This window comes from Aquila chrysaetos, chromosome 1 (assembly GCF_900496995.4).
Source record: "Aquila chrysaetos chrysaetos chromosome 1, bAquChr1.4, whole genome shotgun sequence".
Classification (NCBI taxonomy): domain Eukaryota; kingdom Metazoa; phylum Chordata; class Aves; order Accipitriformes; family Accipitridae; genus Aquila; species Aquila chrysaetos.
Window position 1 is genome coordinate 55325630 of NC_044004.1, and position 12235 is coordinate 55337864.

The 12235-nt window shown below is 37.7% G+C and overlaps 1 protein-coding gene and 1 long non-coding RNA gene across 6 annotated transcripts in view; one reads left to right on the plus strand and one right to left on the minus strand.

Annotated features, from left to right (window-relative positions):
* Positions 1-12235, plus strand: part of RAP1GDS1 (Rap1 GTPase-GDP dissociation stimulator 1) — a 104936-nt gene that overhangs the window by 79286 nt on the left and 13415 nt on the right. For all 5 annotated transcript variants that reach the window (XM_030007295.1, XM_030007301.1, XM_041122488.1 and 2 more), the window contains 2 exons: positions 7118-7246; positions 9680-9805. In XM_030007295.1, coding sequence (XP_029863155.1) covers positions 7118-7246; positions 9680-9805 — 255 coding nt within the window. The remainder of the gene's footprint in view (positions 1-7117; positions 7247-9679; positions 9806-12235) is intronic.
* Positions 1326-9711, minus strand: LOC115338652. Its single transcript, XR_003922486.1, has 3 exons — positions 9628-9711; positions 5547-5621; positions 1326-1425 (listed from the first exon to the last, which is right to left on the minus strand). It is a non-coding gene; the product is annotated as an uncharacterized LOC115338652 (long non-coding RNA).

A 12235-nucleotide genomic window follows, 5' to 3' on the forward strand; every position in this document is an offset into this window, starting at 1 on the left:
ATCTTTCATCTCGCATGAACTAACGAACTGACGCAATATTCACAGGAGCCACTGAAGCAATGTGAGAAGTGAGAAATGCAGGAGTATTCCCAGCTCCCAGATTGGGGTGCACACCACCACCCTGTCCTACTACCACATCAGGGAGGAATGCTGGGGACTTACCAAGTCCTCCACCTCACCCCACATACTTGGTGGTTTCCAGGAGAAAGGACCTTTTGGTAGGGACCCAGCTCCTGTTTGGCCCAGCACCCACTGGTATGCTGTGTCAGACTTGTGTCCTGTAGTTCCATTGTGAATTTGCTCACGGACCGGGGCAACCACTGAATCAAACCCCAAATAATCTGCCAAATCAATATTTAAAAAAAATAAAATAAAATAAAGGAGAGGATTCAATTTTTAGAAGAAAACTCGGTGACCATACCTGCAGCATGTGAATGGAGAGATAGGTAGTTGACCTGTCTTGCCAGTTTTGTTTTAAGAGCCACAAGTACAATTGGACCATACTTGTGAACTGCTCTAAAAATACCACCCGTGGACGTCGTGGTTTAACCCCAGCCAGCAACTAAGCACCACGCAGCCGCTCACTCACTCCCCCACACACACCCAGTGGGATGGGGGAGAAAATCGGGAAAACAAGTAAAACTCGTGGGTTGAGATAAGAACGGTTTAATAGAACAGAAAAGAAGGAACTAATAATGATAATGATAACACTAATAAAATGACAATAGTAATAATAAGAGGATTAGAATATACAAGTGATGCACAATGCAATTGCTCACTACCCACCGGCTGACGCCCAGTTAGTCCCCAACCAGCAATCCCCCCTCAGCCCCACTCCCCCCAGTTTATATACTGGACATGACGTCCCATGGTATGGAATACCCCTTTGGCCAGTTTGGGTCAGCTGCCCTGGCTGTGTCCTGTGCCAGCTTCTTGTGCCCCTCCAGCCTTCTCGCTGGCTGCGCATGAGAAGCTGAAAAATCCTTGACTTTAGACTAAACATTACTTAGCAACAACTGAAAACTTCGGTGTGTTAGCAACAGTCTTCTCATACCTAACTCAAAACCATAGCACTATACCAGCTACTAGGAAGACAATTAACTCTGTCCCAGCTGAAACCAGGACAGTGGGCCATCGTAAATTTTCAGGACAACAGTCAATGTCAAATATGAGCCCAAACTTCCACGCATTGCAGCATCAGGTGGATAGTATTCTGAGTAAATGCAGTTCTTTGCTGACCTGCTAAATGTGAAAACTCAGATTGCCCTGACAGTTAATTGTGCTCACAGATTAGCGGATACCATTTTCAGGATTTACTTGCACAGGCTTGATCCCATGTTACTTACGAAGAAGATAAACACTGCATTGGTTTTGCTGAAGGATGAGGAGCATGGGACTGCAGCCTAATGTCCCAGATTGCTTTCTCTGTAGTTACGGAAACAAATTGGACACAAATAAAAGAAAAAATATTAAATGTAAGAAGGAAGTGTTTCAGTCTTTGAAACAGCACTTCTACCTTCTCTTTTCTTGTTTCTGTAATCTTTTCCTGCTTAGCATGCTATGTTACAAAATTACAGGTGGGGACTTTGAAGATTTCTTTACCGCTTTTAATGACTCGTACTCTTTTAAGTTGCACTAGCTATCCAGATAAGGACGATTACAACACATTTGGTCCTTAGCTGCATCCAATTATCTGTGAACACCCTAATACTTTCTAATCCTTAGCATGTTATGAGCAAAGAGTATATAAATTGTTTTATTTGATTCTAAACAGTTCGTCATTCCCAGTCAACTAATTGCCCTCTTTTTCCAATAGCTACTACTTCCTTAGCTACCTACCACCTTATTTTTTTAACAAGAGGCTCATTCTTGAGTACTTTAAGTTTTTGTATTAGCATAGGGATTTATCTCACATGAGTTTTACAAAAATGGAAGCTAAAGAGTAGCTACAAGTAACATTTTCTTTTCCTAAACAGAGCAAGTTAATGGAGCATTCTTATATCTCGTCCCAATTCTGGACGCTCAGCTTGCAATTGTAACTCTGTTCATAACACTATTGTCTAAGCTTTAAAACTAAGATTCCCTCTTTAAAACTAAGATTCCTTTACAAGGTTCTTGTGCCATCTGCTTGTGTTCAGGAACTATTTTTGCCTGCTGTCTGTCAGTTCTTCCTTTGCCTCCTTGGTGTCTTATAATTTCATTAGTCGCTACAATGTTAACAGGAGAAACTCAGCTTTGGCATCCCTTGCAGTTCTTTTAAGCTTAAAAAAAAGTGTCAATTTTTAATTACATTGCTAGAAATCAGATAGTTTTTTCTGATGGGACACATCCCTTTGCCTTCAGCCCAGATTATCTTGACCCTCTCTGTCATAATTGTATTTTACCACCCAAATTCAATCAAGACAGAAATAGCTCATCCCTGCTTTCCATTATTAGTCCTTAAAATGCAAAGTTGCAGGTATGGCTAGGAATGAAACAAATGTGTCACACTTGTTTGTGTTTTTGCTTATAGCGTAATCCCGAAAGAAGCAAGTCTTGACAAAAACCTGTAATGATTCTTTCTTTGTCAAGCTATGCAAATTTTATTTGGGATACAGAGCACCCATGCTTAAAGCTGCTGTTTTGGCACCTTTCAGTGGGTTCGGTATGTTGTTGTGCTTCTCCCATTCTGAAGACGGGTATCATTACATATAGTCTCTGTGTAGGTACGAATCTACTTAAGAGCAAGAGGCAAAGCAGGCTTGGATAAAGAGTAAAGAACTAATAACTAATCTAATAAAACTAATAATCATATGCAAACACTCATGTAAAAGAGTTAGTGACATGAGTAGTTATTCTGCAGATCTCATAATCCTCTGAGCCAAGACTATTTACAAGTTAATGGGATCAGCCTATAAGGTGGCTAATTGTCTGTTGAGATTTATAAAACAAACCATGAAAGCGTTTTTATTTAAAGAAATGCGGAAATGATGGAAGAACTAGGCCAATTGGCTTATTAGGTAGTCAAATTGGAGATCAGAAGTTAACTGGGTGCATGCATGCATGTGTGAAAGTGTACATATATTTATATATGGGTGTATATATATAGATAAAAATAATTATGTTTATAGATTGCTTCCTCATCTCATTTCATTTTAAACTTCAGTCTGTCAAGGTTGTCCTTCCTTCAGTGCTTTTGTAAAATGTAACGTTCTGATGTTAAATCATACAACTGCCAAGCCTTTCTTATTCTCACAAAACTCTTAGCGACTGGAATGAATGTTGAGGACTGATTTGCACTGTTTACCATCTGCAGAAGCTATGTAAATATGCAACAAATTAAAGGGAGATTTATGGCACCATTATTATGGTCTAACAGCGATAGTTCAGTAATGCTTCCTTCTAAGTCTTACCTTTGCTAATTTTCATGCTTGCCGTGATTTTTGTTTCATTTACATCACAGCTAAAGATGTCTAGCATGCTTTCAAGACCTAAATATACTTAAATTCAAAGTAACCTAAAGCATGTAAAAGCAGATAAAAAGTATGTTTCTTATGATAGTGAGATAATCGATACAATCATTTCTATGTTATATGATGATTTAACATAGATGTGGGGATTGCAAGCAGGTTTCTCTAGGGTATGAAATTATGCCACCAATTTGTGCAAAACAATTTTTCCTTTAGCATTATATTCACGGTTACTGGTGAAATACGAAATGACTAGTTGTTTTCTGAAATTCTGTCCAAAATCATGAACGAGCCTAAATCAGGATTTTAAACGCAAATGCCCCCAATAAAGTTCTCAATTTGGGATATTCTCCCCAGATCTTACTCTTTGGAGTTTCCATGTGTGTCACCGAAGGACATGGAGCCATTGAAATTCAAGTTTTAGGTAGGTAATTCTTTGTGCTGGCGCATGTATTGATTGCCTTTTATCTACCTGTATATGCATCTGTACAGCATCATTGTCAGTGCCTTTCACCCCGAAAGAACACAGAGGCGTCTTACTAGTGCAACATGTGATACCATGTGATAGCAGCGTAAGCTTTGAGAGAGTTTCTTCTGTGGCTTCAAGTCCTAAGTTCAGAAGAGGCGTTCCGTTTTTCATGCTTCCTGCCCACTATGCGTAAAGTTCTGCGTAGGAAGCTGACAGAAATGCTGTTTCATCCCGAGACACGATGTTGCCTGGCTTCATGGCTCACTTTAGTCCTGTGTCAGGTAACTGCTTGTAGGATGGGTGCATGTGTCCCCTGAATTTGTCTCCTGCTCTAGTAGGGCCTTAACACTTCCTGCAATGAAAGGCTGAGATACGCCGTTGTTCCAAGTTACCCAGCCTGCGGTCTTTCACAGGACAGCCAGAGAACTGCTGGCAGTCCCTTCGGCTACGACTGAACCGCTTAGATGTTTTTAATTTCTCTGAACTAAAAAGTGCTGCGGGTCTCCATAGCAGTGAGAAGCCTAATACTTTTCTCTTCAACAACTTCTTAACAGACTTTGCTCTTGTATTTACTAGAGAAAGAGCCTCCTATTGGTGGTAATGACAGAGGTGAATGACAAGTTCAGAATTTGTATGGCAAGCCCAGGCTTAAGTATAAACATAGCAAATGGCTGCTGGCAGCCTTTTATTTTCAAAGGTTTTGCCTCCTATGCAGCTTTGTGATTCACAGGGTTGTCCTGTCTTTGGCAGAGGAGAAAATTTATCCTTTTGCTTACTGCCATTAAAGCATCGATATTTACCTTATTGGCAATTTTTGTAATCTCGTTCCTACCACTGTAGGCCATTCCTGTGCTCAGGTGCCATCCTTCTAATCCAGGAAAATGAGACTGTTATGGAGTCAGGTATAATACCTGACTTTTCACCCAGTATAATTGTTCTTTCTTGGTATATTTTCTTTTTCCTTTTTTCCTACTTGGGAATTCTGGAGGCCCTTTAATCAGGGTGCTCCATGTTCTCTTGAACAACAACATAGCCTTCTATTTGGCTCTTAAGATTCCTGTTTCCTTTCAAAGATGGGTATGGTTTCCCTTTTTCTACTCACCTTCTCTGCACTTTTTATATATTTCGTATTAAGAAAGAGACAGCAGAAGAAAACCCCAGTTCAAAATAGTTTATACTTCTGATGTCAGAACACTTTGCCAAATGAAGCCTGTAGAGATTAATTGTCTCTTTGTCCATTACAGTTGGATAAAGTGATTTTAGAGTGACTAAAGGCATAGTCTAGTAACAAAGCAATTTCTTTCCACGTAATTTTCTATGGCATTTGTGGTTTGTGTCTTTGTTCTCCTATTCTCCATGACTACCATTTTTCCCTCAGAATTTTTAAGTGTCTGCAGGGGACAATCACACACCAAGGACAAAACCAGATTATTTACCAGTAACTTGAGTTCTCCTACCCGCTCATTTTCTCCACAGAACCATTCCAGCTCCCCTCTCCCCAATTTTCCTATACAGAGACAGATTTTTACAGTCAGTTTGGAATGAAGTAGGAGGGTGTAGCAGTGACTCACACATCTGCTGGAGGTAAAATGGCATTCAATGCATGCGCTAGTGCAATTTTTACTTACCTGAAATTTGACAACTTCAACAGCTCTTTGATGTCTGACATGGCATTCTCATAAATTTCTCTAAAGACTATGAATCTGTGGAAGAGATTCCCCCCAAAAAAGGAAATTCAGTTACTGGTAAGTAATAGAGTTTTATTAAAGATGTCAAGCCATAAGGATTCCTGCTTATCCCCAATAATCTGTAATAACCATGCCATTTACTTATTTAGTGTACCAAACTGATAATTATTATAGAATTATTTTACACTGACTATAAATGAACTAAACATTCCACACTCTTTTCATAATCTTTATTATATGAAAATTTCAAACACACTTAGCAGAATCTTGAAGGCAAAGAGTTTTCCAAGAGCATGAGATGATACTAAATTTGCTAGACTTAAGATGTAATATGTTTTTATCTCCCTGTAAAAATCTGCAATTTTTATGGCTCTGATTCCACAGATATAAAAACTCCAACTGATTTCAGTTGTTCAGAATTAATTCCTTAAAAAAACAAAACAAAACAAAAAAAGAAAACAAACAAACAAAAAAAAAAAAAAAAAAAAAACAAAAAAACCCAAACAAACAAACAAAAAAACCCACAAAAAACCCCCACCAAATTCCCCTATAGGGCTTGACCCAAAGCTAAATGAAGTAATACAATTCTCTTGAATTCACTGGGCTTTGGATCCTTGTCTTTTGAGTCTGTACCATTTAAACATAGTTAAAGTACTTAGAAACAATGGAAAAAAGATGCTTAGGAAAATTACTAAACAACATCTGGTGTGTTCATGTCTGCTTCATTCTATTCAGCTGTGAAACAATGTTTTTCTTCTTTGCTATGTTATAGGTAAAATGTGTAAGAGAAAATATCGTTATAAATACTCCTTTAAAACAATCATGTTTCTGCCTAACCATCAAAGCATCTTTCTATTTGCAGACATCTAGGAGCAATAACTTTCTTACTTGTAAATACTATAAACTTTCATCCTGTGCAAGAAATTATCAGAATGGCTTCTAAGGACTTTTCTTAAACCTTCCATTTTTTTGTCTTTATTAAACTTTCTTTTTTCTCAAGCTCCTCATAATCTACATTGTGACTTCCTGTGTTTATAAAACTTTTCATGTTTATTTCAGTGCCAGTTTATATTCATTCTAATTTTAATTTTCCAGTTTTGATCTTTAAGGGAAAACAGTATATAGGAACAAGCTCTCAGATAAATAATTATTTCACTAATGTAGTTTTGTTTGATTTCAGTCAGCTAGTCTCAGTGAGCTCAGAATCAAACCCAACATGTATTAGGAACCTGATAACCACAAAATTATCAGTAGCTGCATAATTCACTATACCCTATGACAAGATCAGGAGGGGATATTTCTGGGAATACATCCCATTGCCAGAGGCAGGGGGAATTATGAGTCCATATCTCAAGTCTGGACCAGATCCTAGTGTAGAAGAGTAGAGGAGACAGACATTTTAATGCTGCTTAGCCTAGAAGTTGCTTTGTGTAAAAAAATGCTTTTTTGGTTTAAAGAGTAGTACTACAAACAGAAATGCTAACTCACTGTTGTACTTTCTTTTTATGTAGATACCCTGCAGTCACAGCTTATCAATATGGGTGTTATTCCTACCTTAGTGAAATTGTTGGGTATTCATTGCCAAAATGCAGCTCTGACAGAGATGTGCCTTGTTGCATTTGGCAATTTAGCAGAACTTGGTAAGTCCACAATATTAATCTCAAATTTACGTCCGGTTTTCATGAAGTTAAACGTTAAGACTAACAAAAGCTTTGCAGTGATGCTTGTTCCATTCCTTTTGGTACATTCAAAATTTAAAGCAAGCAATTTTTGCTTGTTGTCTCCAGAATCTATAGATGTCTGTCTTTTTTTTCCCTTCAGTAACTGAAATTTATTTGGGTGCTTAGTACAACCTTATGTTTTATGTTAACGTTCTTCAATGCAACTAAGCACATTTTAAATCACCTAAATAGTATTTCCTGAGCACTGCTACTTACTGTGAATTATTTATTAATAATATAAATAATGTATCCTGGTGTAGCTCCATGAAGTTATATCGGGATTAAATTTGGCTCATGGAAATCACTGAATGAAACCGAGACAGGCACAGTTCATAAATCTGCCTATACAATATTCTTTCAGGTGTAGAGTTTCAACATGTTCTAGTCTCTAACTACTTGTATGCATAAATCATAAATACTACTAAACTGTAAATGTTATTTTTAGCAAGTTTAGTTACAACTTCATTTAATTTGAAGATTGTGGTCCCGCTTTGATCTAATGTCTTTGCAAGTGGGTTAGTTTTCACTGGAATTCCACCAAGTGTAAACCAACAGGCTGTTAGGGCCCATGTTTTATTATCACTTGTGTTTTACATTGCTGTTCTTCTTTTGCTAACCTATTCGGTGAAATTTTAGTTTTATGAGGTTTTTTGCACTGGTGTACAATAATATAGCAGTTATGATATCATTCTGTATTTCTAAGAAGATTCAGGAGTTCAAACTATGCAAAATGTATCTGTGAGTTTGTACTATTTGGTGGCCTGAATTTATTCACAACTATCCCAAGTTCATAGATCTCAAGGCCAGAGAGAATATCACGTTATCGAGTGTAGTCTGATCACATGCATAATACCTTTGCTTATAGCATACAGGTCTACTTCACAAGTCAACAACAGAAAGAGGATCAAAATAGCACTAAAGAAATGAATAGATCAGAGATCTTCAAGATGGGCACTGTGTATTGTGTGCAGAAAATATAATACAAGTCATATACTGGAAATTATAGTGCTAAAATGCAACTAAACCCATAAGGATATTAAATATAATAAATGGTATCTTCACTGAGAACTGCATTTCCTTTCCCTCTTTGGAAAGATCCAGGTCTGTCCAGCTGAGTAATAAGAACCATGGGAAAGAAGCTGAACAGCAGCTGCTTCCCTTCCTGTTCCCATAGCTGAAAAGATGCTTGTTCTTTAAGATTGGCACAAAATTAATTTAGCTTGTAATACTTTAATCTCCCTTAAGCAATAGCTTAGTCAATCACATCATAACTGTAATATTTTATTTTTGCCTTGTAACTTCAGGGAATTTTATTGTGAGGTTGTCATTTTTCATCCCTTAAGGGACAACTGCATTGCACAGATCCCTTGAGAAGTATTATATGAAACTCTTATTCTGTGTCAAATCAGGGCAAAAACCCAATAAAGAGAGTGATGGTTCTGCTTTTAAAAATACTGGAAAAATCAAAAATCTACTTAGAATATGCTATGCAGTCATGCATATATTGAGAGAAAACAATAATGAGATGTGCATAAAAGGGCCTAGGTCTGCACTTCATGCTTTTCCCCAGTCCTTGGGGTCAATTCTACATTAAAATAATCCCTAACCATCCCTTAGAGCAGCAGCAAAGGTGCTGGAAGGTTTTCTAACTACAGATGGCCCTCAGGAGGTGGCAACTGGAGAATGCAGAACACCAGCCCTACCACCTGCATCCCCTGTAATACTGCCAGTGAGGAGGAATAAGATACAGGCAACAGAATAAGAGATGCTTTTGTTGAATCTACATTTGAAGAACTGTTATCTGCTGGCTAACCTCCTCGTAACAAGCTAGCCCATCTGTAAAGCTGCTTTATGCTATCTGTGCAGTATGAAATGGCCCTGCAACAACCACACACAGATTTCAAAGGAAATGTCACCATCATCATGAAACCACGTAAATATTAAAGCATCCTGTACAACTCTTCATCTCTCCCATAGAAAATGCGGTATATTATCTGCTAATCTTCTTGTTAAGCTGAGGGGAATCAAAGACTTAATATACATTTTTGTAATGTTACTGTTTTTATAGCTACCTTTACATTCTGTTGGGCAGAAACAGCCCCAACAGCCTTGATCATAAATTTATATATTTTTAACAGCCTTAATCATAATTAATTCAGGTCAGTACATTTATCTTAAAGTGTTAGACATTTTTCTTTTCATTTAGTGACAAGCACGAGTCTATTGTTCTTGTCTGTGAAGAGCACCGTTAGTCATCTTACTGAGTAAACCTGGTAATAAAGAGAAAAAAATAGTCCTACCTTTTGATGTGGTTTGTTTACTTGATATTGAATTTTTCCTTTTGCTTCACAGAGTCAAGTAAAGAGCAGTTTGCCTACACAAACATTGCTGAAGAGCTTGTGAAACTGTTCAAGAAGCAAATAGAGCATGATAAAAAAGAGATGATTTTTGAAGTTTTGGCTCCCCTGGCAGAAAACGGTGAGAATTTGCTTTTTTTTCTTACACTATTTTTTATTCATTCCTTTATATGTATTTTGGTATATTGGTGTCTTTTCCAGGGACTAAATGCAGAGTAACTGGCTGCCTCGTTCAGAAGCCACCATGGCTGATCCTTGCAATGATAGTTTCATATAAAATGAATAGGTCTTAACTGTCTGAACGTATGACAGGAGCCAACAAACTGTTGATGCTAATTCCACCTCCGATTCATTCTGTATATAACTATATTTTATTTCACTGTACCTGCAGTGGGAATATCAAAAGCCCTTTTTTAGAGGGCTTGACAACATTTGTCTGCAAAACACTGGCTCAAGCATTCATAGTCCGTTACAGCACCAGAACATCAGTCATTACGTCATTTCCTGGGATCGCAGAACCGCTGGCAGCTCCATTTCCTATGGACATTATTTTTGCAAGGGGCATGTTAACTGCAGAGCTAAGAGCTGGACACTCTCCCCCTACTATTCATTGAGAGATCACACACATTTAATTTGGGTGTTTGCTGGCATGTATTATGGTAGCCCCAGGTAGCCCCAGGAGACTTGAGTTTCATTCACTGCTCAAGCCAGAGCTTGAAGTGATGGAAGTCACGTGTGCCCGATCACCCCTCCGGGATGTTCCTCCCAAAGGAATTCTGAATGGTTCATTTTATCTACCACCTGCCCTTAAAGGAAATGAAGAAATGAGTTAACAGGTGGAGCTGGACTGAAGTGGGAAGCAGTTCTGAGTATGGAAGATATCACAGTATTTGATGACTCTATAGGCTTGTTTTAATCACCTCAGCATTAAAGCTTCTTTGAGTGGAATAAATTATTAGATAGAATTGTAAACTCTAAAGATTTAGGTTTCATCCTACTCTGTTGTACACACACACACTCTGTCTGTGTCTGTTTTACATAGTATAAATCAAGATAAATTTTTACTTCAATTTAAAAAGTTACTTTGTCTTTTATTTTAAGTTGTATGTGAAAACACAATTCCTTTTTTCAGTTCTAAAAATTCACATTTTGCCAAAATATATTCATTTATTATATAGTAGCTAGCAAGTTGCTCTAAGATAGTTCCATCCCTGGAGACTCACTGAACTGGGTCGAACCTTTTGCGAGTTTGACATATTTCAGTTCAAATGCTTAATTTTTCATACACTGTGTTTTATAGTCACAATAAAATTTGATAAGTTTACTGCTGCTGAACATAACTCAGGCACTTGCATGTTATGAGGTAGTCAGCTGAACTCTTCCACTGTGAATTCAAGGCATACTTAAATGAGTTCACTGTGCTGGTATTGTTTAGGTACTTTTGATTCTAGATAATTAGCAATAGGTCAGAAGGCAAAAAAATCTAAATGAAGCATTTGCAGAGTCTGGATTTTGGTGGTTGGAGGTTTTTGAGGGTTTTTTTGTTTAGTTTTGTTGCTGTTTAAGCATACTGGTGTAGCAATTTATATTTCAAATCACAGAACATCTGCAACCTGGTATTCTGTAACTAAGGGAAATCTTTGGTTTTTAAAGTACCTTAGTGCAAAAGTGCCTATTTAAAAAAATCCCAGCTGGATATTTTGCATTCCCTAACAAAGTTCACAAGAAGATCAGCTGCTCTTAGAGGAACAATGAATTTCACTCAGGCAAAAAGCCTAGTGACAACAGGAAATTGAGAGTCAGACACATCCTTCACCAGAGGTAGAACGCTTTTCCTCACCCAACTGTCGCTTGTAAACTATATGAAAAAAAAATATTTCCAAAGCTTTGGCCTTTAAAAATGTTTTAACTTGGGTTAAACTCTTTGTTAAAACACTATTTCATGCAGAAAGCTAAAAGACATCTATTTATTTGCAAATTTCTGCAGAGATTTGTGACTGTGCTTTCTAAAATCAGCATGCAAAAACTACCAGAATCACTATCACATAACAAAAAGACATAACACAGCATCAGACGACCTGCCATTTCCACTTAACAGAAAGGGAGTTTAGGCATGTAAAGGAGATTCCCAGCTCCAAGTTCCCAAGGAAAAATCTGATAAAGATTGCATTGCAGAAACAACAGAAAAAATAGTGCTCCCAAGTCCTACATCACGACCTGAAAAACATGTTTATCGCCTTCTCTGTTGAGCCTTGTTTCCAATAACAACTGAGTTTGCCCCATCAGTTTCCAGTTTTTCTTCAATCACAAGTTTCTCTCCCAACCCAGCCTTTTGGATTTGGCCTAACTGTACTCCTCCTGCAGCCCTTTTCAACGAATGGCAGAAATCTTGGCTCAGCTAAAAGAAATGGGTGATTACTTGCTCTGAGATATCATCAAAAAGTTCTGTATTTTACACTTGCGTGCCTCAGTGAAGTCAGTAGCTCTTCTGTACGTGAAATAATAGAATAAGGAACCCTAAGTTTGTTCCGCAGTACAGTCCAAAGTCTTT